This window comes from Heterocephalus glaber, unplaced genomic scaffold (genome assembly GCF_053883595.1).
Source record: "Heterocephalus glaber isolate CG9 unplaced genomic scaffold, H.glaber_assembly_v1.0 deba00000122, whole genome shotgun sequence".
Taxonomy (NCBI): Eukaryota; Metazoa; Chordata; class Mammalia; order Rodentia; family Bathyergidae; genus Heterocephalus; species Heterocephalus glaber.
The window spans coordinates 50,582,928-50,603,782 of record NW_028258138.1 but is presented as its reverse complement, the minus strand read 5'-3'; the positions used below and the strand labels follow the sequence as shown (position 1 = coordinate 50,603,782).

General features: G+C 34.6%; 1 protein-coding gene across 13 annotated transcripts in view; it reads left to right on the top strand.

Moving 5' to 3' along the window:
- Positions 1-20,855, top strand: part of Senp7 (SUMO specific peptidase 7) — a 208,182-nt gene that overhangs the window by 150,098 nt on the left and 37,229 nt on the right. For all 13 annotated transcript variants that reach the window (XM_087214566.1, XM_021238824.2, XM_021238822.2 and 10 more), the window contains 4 exons: positions 3,730-3,911; positions 4,930-5,269; positions 12,980-13,137; positions 16,112-16,258. In XM_087214566.1, coding sequence (XP_087070692.1) covers positions 3,730-3,911; positions 4,930-5,269; positions 12,980-13,137; positions 16,112-16,258 — 827 coding nt within the window. The remainder of the gene's footprint in view (positions 1-3,729; positions 3,912-4,929; positions 5,270-12,979; positions 13,138-16,111; positions 16,259-20,855) is intronic.

The window sequence follows — 20,855 nt, the reverse complement described above, 5'->3', positions numbered from 1 at the left end:
AAACCGTTTGGATTTGAATTTTTATCTATTGATTTTATAATAATTTTAAGTTATAAATTTCATCTTACATTGAAAGGATGATACATGAAAATAAAGAGATTATTTAGCAACATAAAGAAAATAGCTAAATCTACTATTTATGTACTTCAATACCAATACTAAAAGTTAAATTTGAAGGTTTCCTTTCTTTCTTTTATGGGATCTACGGATGTAGCTGTAAAGTTTTGTTATTTTAGCTATTTTAAGTGTTGTTTCTTAAATATTGGTTCTGCCAACTAGATTTTGTTTCCTACTACCCTACTATGACATACATTCTCTATTCATGAAAATTATTTCAATTTTAGGATGCACAGACAAGCTAGAAAATATGAAGGTAAAGATATTCTTTGTAAGCCCACTTACATATGGGATAAAAGGTTTGATGAACTTTATCCATTTTCATTTCTTTCAAGATTTAAAAACATTTTGCCAAAATTTGTACAGAAAGAACTGACTGCACTAGCCATTTGTGACACTAACACCTTCAGAGATCTCTTGGATTGTTGACAGTTTAAAACAAGTTGAAATATAAAGTTTTCTGAGTGACTTTATTTTTCCCAAGAAGAAACCTTTTTCTAATTATACTATGTGAAAATTTAAAAAAAAGAAAATTAATGCACTTCATTTCAAACACAGCTACTTAAAGATACTTTTAGTAGCCTTTACCATAGAAGAGAAAATGTTAAAAGGAACTAGACTAAGTAACTTTCATGTATATAAGAAACAGCTGAAACTCTTAAGGAGTGCAGTCTGCAGAAAACAACTGTGACTGTATAAAAGAAAAACTTGCACTTAGTCACTAAGTACTGTCATCATACAAAGAAAGACATTTGTTTTCTAATGAAGTATACTATTCTTAGAAATAGTTACAAAATAAAAATACAAGTATTTATGTAAGTGGACTCAGCTCAGATACTCTCAAGACAATCTTTATTCCTCACATTCCACTGCTCTCCTAGCTAGAGTAGGAATTTTTTTGTTTTATTTTATTTTTTGATACAGGGTCTCTCTGTGTAGCCCAAACTGGCCTGCAACTCACAGCAGTCTACCTGCCTCAGCCTCCTAAGTGCTGATATTAACAGGCATGTGTGACCATGCCCAGCTTTAGGAATATTTGAACAGCAACCTTTAGATGTGTGCCCTTAAGTACAGTCTTCCCTTCATATCTATAGAGGATCAGTGGTTCCAAAACACTTCTCATCCAGCCCCTGGCAAGCAGTAACATTTCTGGGTGTTTAAATCCTTTATATGAAATGATTTAGTTATTTGCATATGACCTATGCACATCTTCCTATATACTTTAAATTATCTCTAGATTACTTATAATACCTAATATAATGGAAATACTATGTAAATATTTATTGTGCCGTATTGTTTAGTGAATAATAGCAAGAAAAAATAGCTGTACATATTCAGAGCACACACAAACATTGTAGACACAACTACATGGAATACCATCTGCTTGGGACTGAATCTATGAAGTGATGTGGAGGGACTGACTGTATTACCTCAAAGTCACAATAGAATTTTAGACCTGCATCATGGGAAAAGTTTATAGAGAAACCCTTTAACTTTTTTTTTAAATCTCTGAAGGTAAAGTTGTAGCCAAAATATTTGTAAGAGAATTAACTACTGAACTTTTATTTAAACTCAGTATAGTTACTCTCCTATAGATAACTGTATCTAATGTTAGTTGTTTAACATTAACTTATAAAATAATGCAAATTGTGAATTAAACCCCAGGTATACTATTTCTTTGATAGTATATTAAGTTTGCCTTGTGGTATTTAGTTTTACCATAATATATTGGAAATGTTTATAGGATTTTTGCCACCTATTTAATTTTATATGCTGGGAGTATTTCCATATTAAATTGTATATATTATTCAGGTAGAATTTTATTTTTATAATATCTACCTCAGTATGATAGATTATTCCCATTTCTTGTGAGATAAGCTTCACTGATACACAAATAGTAAATTACTTAAAGGAAAATTCCTATAAAATAATTTTTCTTGCCTCCTTTTTTCAGTCTTTTACTATAATATTTATGATTAAAAATTGTAATGTGATATTTGTTCAGAAATTATATTTAACTATTTTTATAATTTAAATATAAATAAAATTTAATATGCTTTTGTAAATATTGTGTTGTTGATTTGGGAGTAGTTTATTTTTCTGAGTGAAAGAGTATTTTCTTTGGAAATTGAAAAGCAGTTGACTGTCTTGGAGTTTTAATCCTGTCTCAGTGCCATCCTTTAAAAGAATGACATAGACATCATAGATATTATTTATTGAGTTTGTGGAGCTAGAGTAAGATCAATAATAGTTTAAAGAGGTATGTGTTGTTGAAAAATTTTGAATGATTAGGAGGGTCAGACCATCAGTATTAGATGAAATGTAAGTTACGAATTAAAGAAGGCTGCTTTGTGATTTGCTGTGGGTAAACTTTAAGATGGTGTTCATATGATATAAATTTTGAAAGAAAAATAATTTATGTTAACTTTCAGTTATTTAAATAGACCTCGTTGGAAGGTATTTTTGTATAGTACATATATTTGATAACTGAAGAACTAATTTTTAGTGATTAATTGCATGGGTTTCAAAGTGATACTTCAGGCTATCATGTGTAAGCTTCCATGATAGCCCACGCCACTTTTCTCACATTCGCCTTGTACTTTTATTTTTGCTTTTACCCTCTTTTTCTCTTTGTTCGGCCCAAGCCCCCTCTGCAGAGATGGTTTCTGCCATCTCATTTACCCCGCACTTTTCAAATAAACTTTTTGGCCAAAGAAACCCAAAGTGGTACTTCATTAAGTGATTATATTGAAGAGAGGAGCAGAAACGAGGATGTTACACATTCTGACTTCTTTGTCAGAAGAAATAAATTTATTGGAGAGTTAGAATATCAGGTCTTGATTTTTTTTTTTTTTTTTGGTACCCTGGATCAAATTTGGGTCCTTGCGCTTGCGCAGCAGGCGGCAAAACCACTGAGCTAAATCCCCGGCCCGGTCTTGATTATTTAAAAGAAGAAACTATCAAGTAAATTGATAGCCTTGTGAAGGATCACATATCACAGTCAACTACTATGGAAGGTATTTTGACTCCTTTTTAAAAAAACAGCAATCAACATTCTATTCTTTTAAATCGTAGACCCTTTCTTATGTAAATTACATTTTAAAAAGACAACTAGTGGCCAGGCATGGTGGTTTATGCCTATAATCCCAATACTCAGGATCCTCCTGAGTTCGAGGCCAGCCTGATCTACATAGTGAGACCCTCTCTCTCAAAAAACAAAAACTGTTTACAAAATCACAGTGAATTATTGAAGCATTTTTTTAAGACATGAATTTTCCAGACTTTATTAAAGGCTTTTTTGGGGTATTAATGTCAAATGTGTTTATAACAAATGGGAAAACAGGATTTGGCTCTTGGTTACTCTGAAAAACAACACTCCCTCTCCATGTGTTTTCCTAACCTCACATCTGTTATGTAACTGAACATTTACTTTGTATAAACAGATTAATGCAGAATATATCTTTACATTAATCCAGTGTCATTGTAGGAATTTAACAATGTTTCAATGAACTTTGGAAGAGAATAGCAATTTTGGTGGTATTTCTTTGAGCTCCTCTACAAGGGACTCTTTTGTACTTTTTGGCCATATTTATACTTCTTCTGTTTTTCAAGCCCTTAACAGTGGAAGGAGAGATTGTGATTATCTTGAAGAGGGGAGCAGAAACAAGGATGTTACATATTCTGACTCAAAAATGGAACCCACTCTGATTTCCAGGAAGACAAAGAAAAGGGTTAGAAGTAATTTACATGATTCTAGTAATTCTACTTCTTTGGATGAATCAACAAGACAAACAGTAAGTAGAGGTATCTAGATGTAATAGGAGATAATTCTGTGTGTGAAAAAATGAGTTGCTATTGTGTTTTTCAAATTTTTTTGTTTCTTTGCTTTATGTTTTTAAAAAAATATTCTATGTGTAACTTTTTTCAGCAGTACAGAACTATTGGAACAAATTCCAAATATTACAAATGAGTAAAAAGACTAAATTTGCTTTTTCCCTGACACTACTTTTTCCTTAGTAGTTTGGTGTATGTCCTTCAGACATTTAAAAAATTTTAACCAAATACTAGTCACACTTCTCAGTCACTTGTTATTTTTACTTGTTCTGTAATAATTACTATCAGATTTCTTTTATCAGTAGCAATTGATTTGCCAAGTTTTTTAAGCTTATGTTTATCAAGTTAGGGAATTTATTATAAGTAATTTCTGTGCTTAATACACATATTACCTATTTAAAACATATCATAAAGTTATCAGTAACACTAAAACTGTAAGGAGATAGCTTTTCATCCATTTGATTCACAAATCATTTTAGGTCCTTATTGTACCTTTGTATCATAAATACAAGTATGACTTAGACTTATATAATGATAGGTTGAAGGCCGTAGTTTTACAATTTTTAATGTTGTTGTTATACAGCTGAGTTTTAAATTTTTTGCTTTTGTTGCCAAAGTAATTTGCTACATGGTATCATTACTTTTGAAAAATAAAAATGTTAAAAAAATTCTGTGTCTGAAGTTGACTTAGATCATGCAAGACCATCTGAACCACTTGTAAAGATGGCATCTCTCTGTCTTACTCTGTGAAAAATAGCTTAGGCATCAGGTTGGACAGACCAAATTCTGGATAGTTATATTTGGGGGACATGCCAAGTGTAACATAGTATAATTGTGTACTTTTCTATCCATATAGTTACAGGAGTGATGTAATATTCTATTTTATATTATTCTTTAGAAGTTTAAGCCTTTAAAAAGTGCTTTAAGGAACCCAAATTGGAAACATGCTAATTTTTCTATACATTTATTTATGTTTAGAAAGAACAGGAAAATGAGTCAACAGTTTCCACTGAGTTTGAAAAGTCAAGCGAAAACTATCAACAGGACCCAGTACGGCTTGAAGAAATTATACCTAAACCTATAGAAAATGATTTTACTAAACTGTCCTCAATTGATAGTCAGGAGTTGGGTTTGAGTGCTGCCTCCAAAAGTGCCTCTGCCTATTCAACCACTGAAAATTTGGGGAGCTGTATTTCCATTGATACAGTGGGGATCTCTTCTCTGATTAAAAAGGATGAGAATAATTTGAATACACTAGAAAAGCCTCTTGTAAGTGGACACAATGAAGGGAACCAATCGTTGATCTCAGCTGAACCAAGTAAGTAACAGGAGGATTGTAAAGGCCCTTAGTTTTCTGTGATTAGTCCCCCCCCCCCCACAAATTCTGGTAATGCTATAAGCTGTTACAGTATTCCTGTGGAGTATGTTAACTTTAGGAAAAAATTTTTAACTTTAGGAGTATTAATTAGTTAACTTAGAAAAAAATTCCTAAGGTTTTTGGAATTTCTTTCATGAAACTTATAATATCAATCTGGTAAATAAGTGGAGTATTTGCAAGCAGAGTAATCCAGAGTGATCTAGCCAGTAGTCAGTCTGTCTGTCTATCTATTTATCTTATCTATCAGTACTGCAGATTGAATCTAGTCCTTTTTATTTTTAATTTTGAGTCAGCATCTTGCTAAGTTGTTTAGTTGCCTAGGCTGGGCTAGAATTTATGATCCTCCTGCTTCAGCTTCCTAGAGAGCTAGTATAACAGGCATGTACCACCATTTCCAGATTGACTCTGTTTTTAAGATTCTCTAAGGATCACCATTATTATGATTTGGTTGATGAAGCTGTTAAATGCCATTTAATATAATTAATTTTGACAGTAAATTTATAGTAAATTTTTTTGAATGTTGGTTTTAACCATCACATGGTATGAACAATTCAAAGTGTACTAGTCAGCTTTTCATTGCTGGGGCCCATTACCAGATGTATACAGCTTAAAGAAGGAAGGGTTTATTGATTTATTTTTTAAACAATTTAATGTCTTTTATTTGCATATATTTGTGATACATAATAATTATGTTCATCTTGGGAAATTGGTACATATACAGTGGTACTTCAGTTCACGATTTTGGTTTTTTGTTTGTTTATTTTTTGAAACAGGGTCTTGCTGTATAGTTCAGACTGGCCTTGAACTCACTATGTAACCTAGGCTGGCCTCGAACTTGCAGCAATCCTCCTGCCTTTGCCTCCTGAGTGCTGGGATTACAGGTGTGTGCCATCATGTCCAGCATCGGTTCATGATTTTGGAAAAGATGGCCAAGTTTGTATTTGTGTGAGAAAGATGGCCGCAGTCATGTTTATCACATGATACAGAGTTTGCAATCAAAAACAAAATTTTGCCAAATGTTTTTGTTTGTGAATAAGTGTTCGCAAACAAAAGTGTTCGAGAACCCAGGTACCATCATAGACATTGCATTCTAATCATTTCCAGTTCCCTTTCTCCCTCCCCTCCTGTCTTCCCTCATCCCCAGACCCCTTCTTATCTCCAAAAAGTTTATACCCTGGGCCCTATCTCCTCTGATCTAGGAAGGGTTTATATTTGTTCACAGTGTCAGGGGCATCAGTCTGGTTGGCTGGCTTAAAGGCAGAAACATCATGGCAGAAGGTATGGCAGAACAAAGCTGCTTAGTTCATGGTGGGTGGGAAATAGAGAAGGGGAACAATGCCAGAGAAGATCAGGCCATGATCTTCTCAGACACACCAAAAGTGTGCTTTACTAATCTCCTATATAGCTCTCAAGTCAATCAAGTTGACAATTAGTTTAATTCTCTCAGAAAGGTTCCTAAGGATATACAGCAAGTGATTTTCTTCTCCTAGTCATTCATTTCCCTCTTTCAGAAGCACCTAATATGTCAGCACTTAAAGTGTAATTTAGAGTGATGCTGCAATACATTGTTAAAATTAGAAGTTATTCTTAAGGTCTCATATTAGTTAGCTTTTCATCACTGTGACAAAATACCTAAGATAATTAAATTATCAAGAGAAGAATGTTCATTTTGGCTTACAGATTTTATAAGTGCTACTCTAAGCTTAACTGCTTTTAGCCTTCAGTGTGTATGCCAGATGGCAAAGGCAGCAAATGCATGGAGGAGCAAACTCAGCAAAGGCAGTGACTAGACAGGCTAGAGTCACAAAATCCCCTTCAAGCACACATCCCAGTGACTTAAGTACCTCTCACTAGGCTTCATTTCTCAAAAGTTCCACCACCTCTCAATAATAGCACCTTGAGGACCCAGCCTTTAACACAGGATCATAGAGGGACTTTTAACCTCTAAACAGCAGCAAGTTTCTTTATGGTTTTATCCATTTTTTTTTCTTTCATTAAGTTTATTGGTACATTTTAGGTATACAGTATAGTTACATTCATCATTGGGATCTTGTACCTTTATATGATATATCTTGGTTCTTATTTTTTCCCCATTCCCCTGCCCTCCCTTCACCCTGTCCACCCTTCCCTAGTTACAAAGACTTTGTTTCCAGTTTTTCCTTTTCTCATATTTTTTCTTTTCCCTTCTTTCCTTTCCCCTACCCTTCCCACTTCCCCTACTCCTTTAGACCTTTTCTTCCTATTTCACATTATCAATTATACATTTGAACCTTATTTACAATTTTGATTTTTCACACCAGAGAAACTATTCAGTATTTACACATGTCCTATTTATTTCCCTTAAGAGTATGGCCTCAATGTGCATCAGTTTAGCTATAAATGTCTCTAGTTTCTCATTTGTTTATGGCTGAGTAGTGGTCCATTTTATAGAAAAACAGCGTCTTTATCCACAGTCTCCAGCTGATGGGCAATACGGTTGTTTCCAAGTTTAAGCTATTACAAACTGTGCTGCTATAAATGTAGGTGCGCATATATCACTGTGGTATGATTCTTTTAATTTATTTGTTAAGAACCCAGCAGAGGGATAGCTGGATCAAATGAGACCTCTAATCCTAGTTTTTTGAGGTATCTCTGTATTGATTTCCACAGTGGTCGCACCAGTCTGCACTCCGACCAACAATGGAAAAGGGTTCCTTTCTGCCCACAACCCTGCCAGCATTTGTTGTTGGTTGATTTCTTTTTTTCTTTTTTTGGTACCAGGGATCAAACTCTGGTCCTTGTGCGTGTGAGGCAGGCGGCAGATGTTAATTGATTTCTTGATCGCCGTCATTCTTTCTGGGGTGAGGTGGAATCTCAGTGCTGTTTTCTTCTGCATCCCTCAAATGAACAGTGGTATTGAACATTTTTTCGTATGTTTATTTGCTGCTTTTACTTCTTTGTCTGAGAAATGTCTGTTCATTCCAGATGCAAGTTTTTGGATTAGGTCTTTATATTTGGGGGGTCTGATTTTTTTGAGATCTTTATATATTCTAGATAGTAGACCTTTGTCTGAGGAACAGTGGCTAAAAATTTTTTCCCACATTGTAGGTTGTCACTTAGTTCTGTTGGTGGTTTCTCTGGCAGTACAGAAGCTTTTTGATAAGATGAGATCCCAGTTATTGATTCTTTGTGCTAGTTCCTTCTTTCCTTTTCCGATTTCAAATTATCAGTTATTCATTTTAATCATTTTAATCTTTATTTACACTTTCAGTTTCTCACACTAGAGAAACTATTCAGTATTTACACACGTGTGTCCTATTTATTTCACTTAAGAGTATGGCCTCAATATGCATCCATTTAGCTATAAATGTCTCTAGTTTCTTGTTCTTTATGGCTGAGTAGTACTCAGTTTTATAAAAAAACCACATCTTCTTTATCCAGTTTCCAGGTGATGGGCACTTGGGCTGTTTCCAAGCTTGAGCTATTATAAACTGTGCCCCTATAAACATGGGTATGATTCTGGCAGTACAGAAGCTTTTTAATAAGATGAGATCCCAATTGTTGATTCTTTGTGCTACCTTCTGTGCTATAGCTCCCGTGCTACTGAGGATTTGTTCATAAAGTGTTTTCCTATGCCAGTGTCTTCAAGAGTTCTACCTAACTTATCTTCCAGAAAGTTTAGTGTTTCTATTTTAATATTTAGATCTTTAATCCACTTTGATCTTAGTTTAGTGCATGGTGGAAGATAGGGGTCTAGTTTTATTAATCTTTGGCAGGTTGAGATCCAGTATTTCCAATACCATTTATTGAAGAGGCTATCTTTCCTTGAGTGAGGATGGTTGGCTCGTTTGTTAAAGATGAGGTAGCTGAGTATGTCTGGAGTTGCTTCTGCATCTTCTGATCTATTCCACTGATCCTCGGGTCTTTTTCTTTGCCAGTACCATGCTGTTTTTATCACAGTAGCTTTGTAGTATAGTTTCAAGGTGGGGCTTTTGATAGCCCCTGCCATGTCTCTGTTGCCTAGAATTGCTTTTGCTATTGTAGGTCTCTTCTGGTTCCAAATGAATTTTTGGATTGTTTTCTCTAGTTCTGTGAAATATACTGTTGGGATTTCAATTGAGATTGCATTGGCTCTGTATAGCAGTTTTGGAAGTATCACCATTTTCACTATGTTGTCTCTTCCTACCCAGGAGCAAGGGATGTCTTTCCATTTTCTTATATCCTCTCAGATCTCTTTTTTCAGAGTGCTGTAGTTTTCAGTGTAGAGGTCTTTTGCTTCCTTCGTCAGACTGATTCCTAGATATTTCATTTTTTTGGATGCTATTGTGAAAGGAATTGTTTCTCTAATTCTCTCTCAGTGAGTCTGTTATTTGTGTACAAGAAGGCTATTGATTTTTGAGTATTGACGTTGTATCTAGCTACTCTACTGAATCTGTCAATTAAGTCTAGAAGTCTTTTGGCAGAAGTTTTTGGGTCTTCCATGTAGGGTATCATATCATCAGCAAATAATGACAGTTTAACTTCTTCCTTTCCTATCTTTATTCCTTTTATTTCTTTCTCTTGTCTAATTGTTCTGGCTAATGTTTCCAGAACTATATTGAACAGGAGTGGTGATAGTGAATATCCTTGTATTGTTCCTGATTTTAGTGTGAGGGTTTTCAGTTTTTGACCATTTAGGTTTGTTTTTTTGTCATAAACGAATGTTGGATTTTGTCGAATGCTTTTTCTGCATCTATTGAGATGATCATATGGTTTTTGTCCTTGACTCTGTTAATATGGTGTATTACATTTATTGATTTACGTATATGTTGAATTATCCTTGCATCCCTAGGATAAATCCGACTTGGTCAGGGGGCATGATCTTCTTGATAACCCTCTGTATTCTGTTTGCCAGTATTTTATTGAGGATTTTTACATCTGTGTTCATTAGGGAGATTGGCCTGTAGTTCTCTTTTTCTCTGATTTTGGAATCAAAGTAACACTTACTTCCAGGAATGAATTTGGGAATATTGCTTCCCTTTCAATTTCACTGAAGAGTTTAAAGAGTAGTGACAATAGTTCTTCTCTAAATGTCTTATAGAATTCAGCAGTGAAGCCATCAGGACCTGGGCTTTTCTTTGTAATTATATTTTCAACTTCACTGATTGAAATGGGGTGTTTAGACTTTTTATATCTTCTTCATTTAACTTTGGTAATTCATATGTATCTAGGAATCTGTCCATTTCTTCTGTGTTTTCCATTTTATTAGAGTACAGGTTCTTGAAGTAAGTATTGATGATTCTCTCTATTTTTGCTGGATCTCTTGTGCCTTCACCTTTTTTGTTCCTAATTGCATGAATTTGAGCATTTTCTTTATTTTTTATCATAAGGTTGGCTAAGGGTTTATCTATTTTATTTACTCTTTTGAAAAACCAACTCTTCATTCTCTTAGTCTCCATTGCATTAATTTCTGCTCTGATCTTTATAATTTCCTCTCTTGTTTGAGCTTGGGTTTGTCTTGCTCTTCTTTTTCTAGCAGCTTAAGGTTCAGCATTAGGTTGTTTATTTGAGCTCGCTTTGTTTTCCTAGTATGGGCATTTACTGCTATGAATTTCCCTCGTAGAACTGCTTTCATTGTGTCCCATAGATTCCTGTATGTTGTACTGGCATTATCATTTACTTGTAGAAACCGTCTAATTTCTTCTTTAATTTCCTCTGTGACCCATTGGTTCTTCAGGAGGGTGTTATATAATTCCCATATGTTTGTGGAGTTCTTGTGGTTTCTTATGCTATTGATCTCTGGTTTAATTGCACTACAGTCTGATAATATTCAGAGGATAATTTCAATTCCTTTGCATTTTCTTAAACACGCTCTGTGAGCTAGCATGTGGTCTATTTTGGGGAATGACTCGTGTGCAGCCGAAAAGAATGTATATTCTGATTTTGTGGGGTGGAACACTCTGTAGACATCTATTAAGTACATTTGTTCAACAGTTTGGTTCAGTTCTAGAATTTCGTTGTTGATTTTTTGTCTAGATGATCTGTGTATTTGTGATAGTGGAGTATTGAGGTCCCCTACTACAGTTGTATCAGTGCTTACTTGATTTTTCTTGTCCATTAATATTTGTTTTGCATAGTTGGGGGGATTCATATTTGGTGCATATATATTTATGATTGTCATCTCTTCCTCTTGGATTGTTGCCTTTACAAGGATGGCCTTGTCTCTCTTAATTAGTTTAGGTTTGAAATCTACTTTGTCTGCAAATAAGGTAGCTACCCCTGCTTTTTCCGGGCTCCTGCTGCATGGAGAACTGTTTTCCATCCTTCTACTTTCAGTCTTTGAATTTCTTTGTGCACTATGTTGGTTTCTTGTATATAGCATATTGTTGGATCTTGGTTCTTAACCCATTCTGCCATTCTATTTCTTTTGATTGGTGAATTGAAGCCATTAACATTGATGGTTATAACTGATATGTATTGACTTATCCTTGTCATGTTATTTTCCTGTTGTTTGCTCTTTTATTTTTTACTTTTCCCCCTTTCCCTTTAATTTCTTGCCTTGCCTGGTGGCTCCACTCTGTTGGGCCTCATGGAGTCGTGACCTTCATTGTCTTTTTCTAGGATGTTGTTTAGAATTGTTTGGAGTGCTGGTTTGGTATTTATGAAATTTCTCAGGTGTTCATTGTCATGGAAGTATGTTATTTCCCCGTCAATTTTCAATGATAGTTTTGCGGGATACGTCAGTCTAGGTTGGAGCTCATTTTCTTTTAGGGCTTGAAGTACTTCCCTTCAGGCTCTCCTTGACTTAAGGGTTTGTGTTGAAAAGTCTCCTGTGATTCTGCTGGGCTTTCCTTTTTATGTAATTTGTTTCTTTTCTCTAACTGCTTATAGTATTTTGTTCTTCTGTTGGGTTTCTGGGATCTTGATTATTATATGTCTACGTGTAGCTTTTTTTTGATCATGGCTAGTTGGAGTCCTGTATACCTCACTTATCCATGTGTCAAATTTTCTCACTCCATTTGGTAAGTTTCCTGTCATTAATTCTGTGAACATCTTTTTCTATGTCATTGTACTTTCTCCTGCTTTTTCATGGATCTTATGTTATTCTTCTTTGCATCATCGAGGAGCTGTTGGATTGATTTCTTATGGTTCCTTAGTATTTTTTTTTTGGTACCAGAGATCAAACTTGGGTCCTTGCACTTGCGCAGCAGGCAGCGAAACCACTGAGCTAAATCCCCGGCCCGTCCCTTAGTATTTTTAAGAGATCTCTCTTTTCTAACCACAATCCCGTCTTCTATATCTGATATTCTGTCTTTACATTCACTCATTCTGCTGTGAATACTTTCAATAGAGTTTTTAATCTGGATATCTGTTTGAATCTGTTTCATGGATTCCATTTCTTTCCTATGTTGTATCTTCATGGTTTCTATTTCTTTCCTATGTGGCTTTATCTATTTTTAAGGTTGTAATCCTTTGGAAGGTGAGGTGTCAGGTGATTACTAGACAGTAGCACTGATGGGGAAACACAGAGTTGAACTAGTGTAAATCATAATGAGCAACAGCCTAGTTCCTGAATTGAATCAACGATGATTAAATTAACATGGGTTATTTAAGGTGTGTCACATTAATTTGAAGGTTTTCTTTTCAGTAGGTGGTTATTGTGGCACATTTAAAATATCTTTTCTGTTTCAGTTGTTGTTTCCAGTGATGAAGAAGGACCCATTGAACATGAAAGTTCAGGAATTTTTAAATTACAGCCTAAGCACAACTATGAGGTTACTAATGAAAATGAAAGTACTTCTGAATCACCACTGTCAGAACTGCCCCTGGGTACATGTAATTCTGGACAGGTAATTTGTTTCTGCTTCCTCATTGACTGAATGAAATATACTTGTTGGTTAGTGACTATTATTTGTTTTATCAAGTAGAATATTGTAACCAGTTTAAATATTCTAAGTCTTGAACTTTCTTTATCATTTTCATTGGACATAAACTGTTTTATCAAAAACTGTCAAGAATTTAAAACAGTTTCTAATATTTACCTTGTCTTAGAGTACTTTGGTTGCTTAGAATTGTTTCTTTTACATATATATCATTAAGGTAATATAATGTAGAGGAAAGAAAATGGCTTCCGGAGGTACAGAGATGTGTGTTCAAATCCTGGTTCTGCCATTTGGGCAAATTACTTCTTTAAGCCTCAGTTTCTTCATGAGTTAACAAGGATAATAGCACCTAATTTACACGATTATTTGGAATAGTAAAGTGAAATAATTTATGAAACCATTTATAATAGTGTCAGAATCTTAAGAAAGTCGGTGAATTCTTTGGCTCTTCCTTCTTACAGAAAACAATAATGGAAATGTATCAGTTTAACATCAGCCAATCATGTTATTTATATAGTCCTTTAGAGACAGCAGCCCTAAAATAAGATTCAAATAATTTCTTGTCAGTTCCTTTTCATGTTATTAGCCTCTGGTTATTTTATTTTTGAGAAAAGATTATCAGTTAACACAGTTGGGGAATTATGTTAAACTTCCATTGACTTATGTTTGAATAATGTCAGGGGCTGTTATTTTGGAATGTGATAAGTTTGGTTAGATGTATTGTCCTAGTCACTTTCTCAGTGCTGGGACTCAATACCCGACATCAGCAAATTAAAGGAGAAAGGTTTATTTTGGCTAATTCTAATAAGCAGATAAATAGTTCTTAGTCCATAGTTGGCTGGCTCCAAGGCAAGAAGGCCTAGTGAAAGGATCTGGTGGAGGAAAGCTGCTCACTTCACGACAGACAGGAAGCTGAGTATCAGTGGAGGCGCCAGGAAAGAAAGGATATCTTTTCAGGCCATACCCACAGTGGTTTGCCTCTTCCAGCCAGACCTACCTGATAACAAGTCACCTATATTGCCTCCATAATCCAGTCATCTAAGCACAGGAGACTTTGGGGACCACTTTAGATCTGAACCATGACATGCAGGAAATTAATTTGATGGTCTGATTATTGTTCCATGGATATTTCTTTTGTACTTGGTACTGGAAACAGAGATAAACTCAACAACTGTATTCTGAATTTTTACTAAAGTATAACTATTCTTGCTACCTTGGGTCAATAGCCTATTTAATGGCTTAGATATATTTGTAATTAAAAGTTGCATTGTTAATAAGTTGAGACTTGCAAATGAATTATAGTTACCTTGGCAGCATATAAATTCACAATGCATGTGTAAAATGATCGTGTAGAAAATAGCATGACATAGAATTTATATAATTTATGATCATAGTGAAGCAGCAAATATTATAAGACCAGCCAGTACATAAAAAGCAGAATATTATCTGCATTTTTTTTTTTTTTTTTTTTTTGGTACTGGGGATTGAACTCGGGACCTTGTGCTTGCAAGGCAGGTGGCAAAAACACTGAGCTAAATCCCCGGCAAAAAGCAGAATATTATAATACCTGAAAAACACATCTCCACACCCTCCCATGTTTCTAATTTTAAAAGAAATTATGAGAAATGTGAATTTGTATTTTTTTTTTTCTGGTACCGGGGATTGGAACTTTGTGCTTGCAAGGCAGGCAGCGGAACCACTGAGCTAAATCCCCAGCCTGGATTTGTCTTTTTTAAAGACAGTCTTTACAGAATGTCAGGCCTATTGAAAAATTGTTTTGTACAAACTTCTCATTTTATCATTAAAAAAAAAAAAATCACAGTTTGACTAGAACCACCTATCTTTGCTTTGATTCTCATTTTTACTTAGGAATGAGAAGATATATTGTAAGCAATAAAAGAAGAGAATGACAAAGTAGTTCTAATAGATAAATTGATAAATAGAATTGTGATCTGGGTTAATTATGATGTTATGTATGTTTTAGATAGGAGTTGATTACATTTATTAGAGCAGTGAATTCACATATACAATGATTGCTTTAACAGTAATTCATTAGATCTTTTATAATAAAAAGGGATAATGTTGCAGTGACAAGGTAAATGTGGGGTTGAAAAAGTCACCTAAAAGCAGTATAAAATTCAGAAGAGACTATGGGAGACAGCTGCTCCTGTACTGCCTTATTATGTATTATTTAAAAGCTGAATTATGTAGTTATTTCAGAGGAAATGGTATGATATTTGAAATTTTAGGTAACACTGAGACATTCCTGATTGGCTACCTTCAAACATAGAATCTATAATAAAGCATATAGATATAATATAACAAGATTCTTAAGGTCTTTGTTCCCTTCATTGTTCACTGATAGTATAATAGCAAGAGCAATATTTTGGTTAGTGCAGACAACTTTGTGTGGTTGAGTACTTGACATAGAAACCATACATTGATTCTTAGTTTTGATTATTAACTACATGACCTCAGGCAGCTTACTTAACCAATTCAATCATCTATTAAGTTTATTTATAAAGTGGGAGGGAAATCCCCCTACATATAAAGTGGTTGTATAGATTAATAGTCATACTATATTTAAGAATTTATTTTAAAAAGTGTTATATAAATCTAAACTTACTTCTGTTGAGTTAAAAATGAATAAAGCCAATTAGGTAATATTGAGTGGGATACCGTGCCTTTGATGCAGAAGAGGTTATATTTTTGGAGTTTAGGCCTATGGAATTAATTTTGGATTTGACTATTTTTCTCAAGGTAAATCATACACCTTTGCAGAAAAAAAATCTAGATAGCTATTTCTTCACATTAAGATGAGTGTAAAATTCTGCACAGATTTGTTAATAGTGATTTAAAGAAGAATTTGACTTTGTAAATAATTTTCAGCATCTATACAATACTTAGGGTTATATGCATTTTGTAATTTATTCTTTGTTAGGCATCATCTGAATTATGTCCATATACTCCTGTTATGGAAAATATTTCCTGTATTGTACCTAATAATGAGATGGATCTGCATCTGGATTTTATATTTACTTCTGTGTATATTGGTAAAATAAAAGGAACTTCTAAAGGTTCTGTTACAGTAAGTATTTTTTCTTTCTTTTTTGGAGTTTTGGATCTAAGACATATTCAATTTTTGTGCATGTGCACATGAAAATACTTGAGATTAATTTTACACAAGACACTTAAGATATGTTGAAAGTCATTATCCCTAATTTGCAGTGTATATTTAATTTCTTTATTCTGAAATCTTAAGTTACTGATCTGGGTTCTATGTTACTGAATCAAATTTGTTTATTTGCCACTTGGAAAAAGCCCTTGACTTGAGGACAAATTGTTGGGGCAAGGAACAAAATATATTTGGAAAGCCAGTAAACCAAAGAAGGGAGTCTGTTGCCAACAATGATCACCTTAGGGAATTTAGGGCAACAAAGGGCCTTTATAAGGAAGGTAAGGAAGCAGGGGGACAAAGGGCAGGGAGGAATGGTTTGAGCAGGGTCTTCATCCAGGGCAGTGGTGGCAAACCAGTGGCACGCGTGTGTCTTTATTACTTTTCTCACTGATGAGACAAAATACTCAACAACCACAGTTAAATGAAGAAAGGTTTATTTGGCTCACAGTTTGTAGAGGTTTCATTTCATAGTTGGCCGGCTCCAAGGCAGGGTGGCATAGCAAGGAGCATCACAGAGGAGAAACAGTCCATGGTGTGGCAAAAGGCAGCAAGCAAGTAAGCAGGATGCAGTAGAGGACAATCAGCAACAGCAAGCAATAAATGACAAGTGACACATTAGCCCTCTTTCTGTCCCTTATATTTTTATCCAGGCCACCTATGGGCCTTCCCATTATCCACACCCAGAAGTATGTCAAATCAATCAGTTAATTAATCAGTTGTTAAGTTTTGAGCTATGCTTTTATTTTCCTTTATACTTTCTATAAATGGTTCCAATCTCAGTGGACACTTACAGTGTTCAATTGACTATGTCAGATTTTAACTTAGATTATTTTTTACTTTTGTTTATTAGTACATATTTGTCATACATATTGATCACATTCATCATAGGGAATTTGTACCTGTGTATAATTAGGAATAATTTTTTTCCCCATTCCCCTCCCCTCCCTTCAACGCTTCATTCCCTCCCCATTTATACAAGCTTTGTGTCCATTTTTTCTTCCATCTTTTTTCTTCTTTTTCCCTTTTTTCCCAACCCCCTTTCTCCTTTCTTGTTCCCTATGCCATTTGAATGTGCTCCTCCTACTTATGAATATTTATCCTCCATTATGCTTCTTATTTACACTTTGGGTTTCTCATACAAGAGAAACAATGCAATATTTAAACTTGTGTGTCTGATTTATTTCAGGCTATGGAATCGAGCTGTAGCCATTTTTCTAGAAAAGATTCAAGTTTATCTTTCTGGCAGTGTACTACTCCATTCTATATAAATACCACATTTTCTTTATTCATTTATCTTTTGATGGTCATAAGAGCTGTTTTCAAGATTTAGCTGTTACAAATTGTGCTGCTATAACCATTGGTGTGCGTATGTCATTGTGGTATGATGCTTTTAACTCTTTTGGGAAGATACCTAAAAGGGGAACAGCTGGGTCAAGTGGAACCTCTAGTTTTAGTTTTTTGAGGGATCTCCATACTGACTTCCATACTGGTTGTACCAGTTTACATTCTTACTAGCATTGAAAAAGGGTTCCATTTTCCCCACAGCCTCACCAGCATTTGTTATTGGTTGATTTCTTGATGATAGCTATTCTTTCTGAAGTGAGATGAAATCTCAGTGTTGCTTTAATTTGAATTTCTCGAATGACCAGTGAGTGATGTTGGGCATTTTTTCATATATTTATTTGCTGTTTGTACTTCTTCATTTAAGAAGTGTGTATTCATTTCAGATGCCCATTTTTGGATTGGGTATTAAAATGTGTGTGGGGGATCTTATTTGTTTGAGATTTTTATTCTAGATGTTAGTCCTTTGTCTGAGAAGCAGCTGGTAAAAATTTTTTCCCACTCTATGGGTTGTCTCTTCACTCTGTGGTTTCTTTTACTGTGCAAAAGCTTTTTAATTTGATGTGATCGCAGTTGTTGGTTCTTCGTAATACCTCCTATGTGATCAGGGTTTTGTTCATAAAGCCTTTGCCTCTACCTATGACTTCAAGAGTTTTACCTGTTTCATCTTCCAGCAGATTGAGTGTTTCTGTTTTTAATATTTAGATATTTGATCCATTTCAGTTTTAATTTAGTGCATGATGAGAGACATGAGCCTAGGATTAATCCTTGGCATATAGAAAGCCAGTTTTCCCAGCACCATTTATTAAAGAGGCTGTGTTTCTTATGGTGAACATGTTTGGCCCCTTTGTTAAAGATGAGGTAGCTGAGTGTGCTTTCACCTTCTGTTCTGTTCCATTGATCCTCAGGGCTTTTTTTTGGCCTGTATCATGCTGTTTTTTTGTTTGTTTTTTTTTGTTATCATCACAGTAGCTTTGTAGTATAACTTGAAATCAGGGATTTGTAGTATAACTTGAAATTCACCTTGCATTGCCTTTGTTGCCCAGAATTCCTTTTGCTATTCTAGGCCTCTTCTGGTTCCAAATGAATTTTAGGATTGTTTTCTCTAGTTCTAGGAGGTATGCTACTAGTATTTTGATCAAAATTGCATTAAATCTGTATAACAGTTTTGGAAGTATGGTCATTTTTACTATATTGGTTCTGCCCATTCAGTAACAAGGGATATCTTTCCTCTTTGATCTCCTTTTTAAGAGTATTATAGTTTTCTATGTATAGGTCTTTCACTTCTGTTAGATTGATTCCTAAGTATTTCATTTTTCTTGTGATAACTGTTGTTTCTCTTAATTTCTCTCTCAATGAATTTGCTATTTATGTATAGGAATGCTGTTGATTTTTTAGTGTCGACTTTGTATCCTGCTATGCTGCCAAATTTGGATATTAATTCTAGGGGACTTTTGGTGGAGTTTTTGGAGTCTTCTATGTAGAGTATCATGTCATCCACAGATAACGATAATTTTTCTTCCATTCATACCCATACTCCTTTTATTTCTTTCTCTTGTCTAATTACTCTGGCTAATGTTTTCCAGAACTATATTGAACAAGAGTGGTGATAGTGGGCATCCTTATCTTGTTCCTGATTTTAGATTGAAACCTTTCAGTTTTTGACCATTTAGTATGATGTTGGCTATTCATTTGTCTTAGATGGCTTTTTTTGGATTGAGATAAAGACCTTCTATTCCAATTTTCTGTATGGTTTTTATCATGAATGGGTGTTGATATCAGGGTAATGCTTGCTTCCAGGAATGAGTTTGGGAGTATTGCTTCCCTTTCCATTTCATTGAAGAGTTTTGAGAATAGTGTCATTAGATTTTGTTTAAAGTTCTTATAGAATACAGCTGAAAATCTGTTAGGATCTGGGCTTTTCTTTGTTGGTAGTTTTTCAATTACTTCTTCAATTTCATTGGCTAATATTGGGTTATTTAGAATTTTTATATCTTCCTGATTCAGCTTTTTTTTTTAACCTCCAAAAATGTATCCTCTTTAATGCTAATGAGTGCTACACAACAGAGACATGACCAAAGATATGCATTACTTTGACTGATTCAGCTTTGGTAATTCATATATATCTAGGAATCTATCCATTTCTTCTGAGTTTTCCAACTTATTAGAGTACATGTTTTCAAAGTATGTATTGATGATCTTCTGGATTGCTGCAAGATCCATTGTGATTTTGCCCTTTTCATTCCTAATTATATGGATTTGAGTCCTTCCTTTTTTGATAAAGTTGGCTAAGGGTTTGTCTGTTTTGTTTAATCTTTCAAAGAACCAGCTCTGATTCATTGACTCTTTGTATTGCTTTCTTAGTCTCAATTGTATTAATCTCTTCCCTGATCTTTCCTATGCTGGGCATTCATGGCTTCCATCATGGTCCTGAACTCATCTATTTTTTTATCTATTTCTGTTCTAGAATCTCTAATCATGTCTTTCATTCTGCTCACCATCTCTGTAGTTATCTGGGAAATTATTTGTTTTGAATTTTTCTAGAGCTTCACTTATCCGTTTTGTTACTTCCTATGCTATCAGTTCAGGGTGTCCAGGTGGTTGATTATCAGACTTTTCCAACTCATTTCTCCCAGAATTTGTCTTTGGTGGGGTGAGGTCTGAGTTTGTGCCTTGCTTAAATGTCTTCTTATTTTTGTTTTTGTTACTGTCCTTGGTTTAATTCCTGGGTTGATACTTTGAAATTGCTTGTTGTAAGTATCTTTGTTGCTTGTGTTTAGAACCCTTATGGAATGATTGCTTCTCAGAGGTGTCTCCCAGATATAGCTGGTCTTTAGGTTTTTGAGTCTCTAATGACTCTAGGGCAATCTCATTTTCATTATACCAGGAAGGATAACTGATTAGATCAATCACAACACCTTAGGCCGAGTGATATAGTCAATAACAATAGTATCAAGCACAGTTTAGAAAATGACAATTTGTGGTAGTTATTAATCTATCATCACCTTTAACCGTGTAAATTAAATCAAAATTGAGGACCAGCCAAATATATGTTTATAGTGACTAAAGTCTTCAGTATAGCAACTTTACCCTTCAGGATGGGGAGTTACAAGGAGTTGGGGAGGGAGGGATAGGTAGAAGGATAGAGAAAGGTTAACAGTGAGGC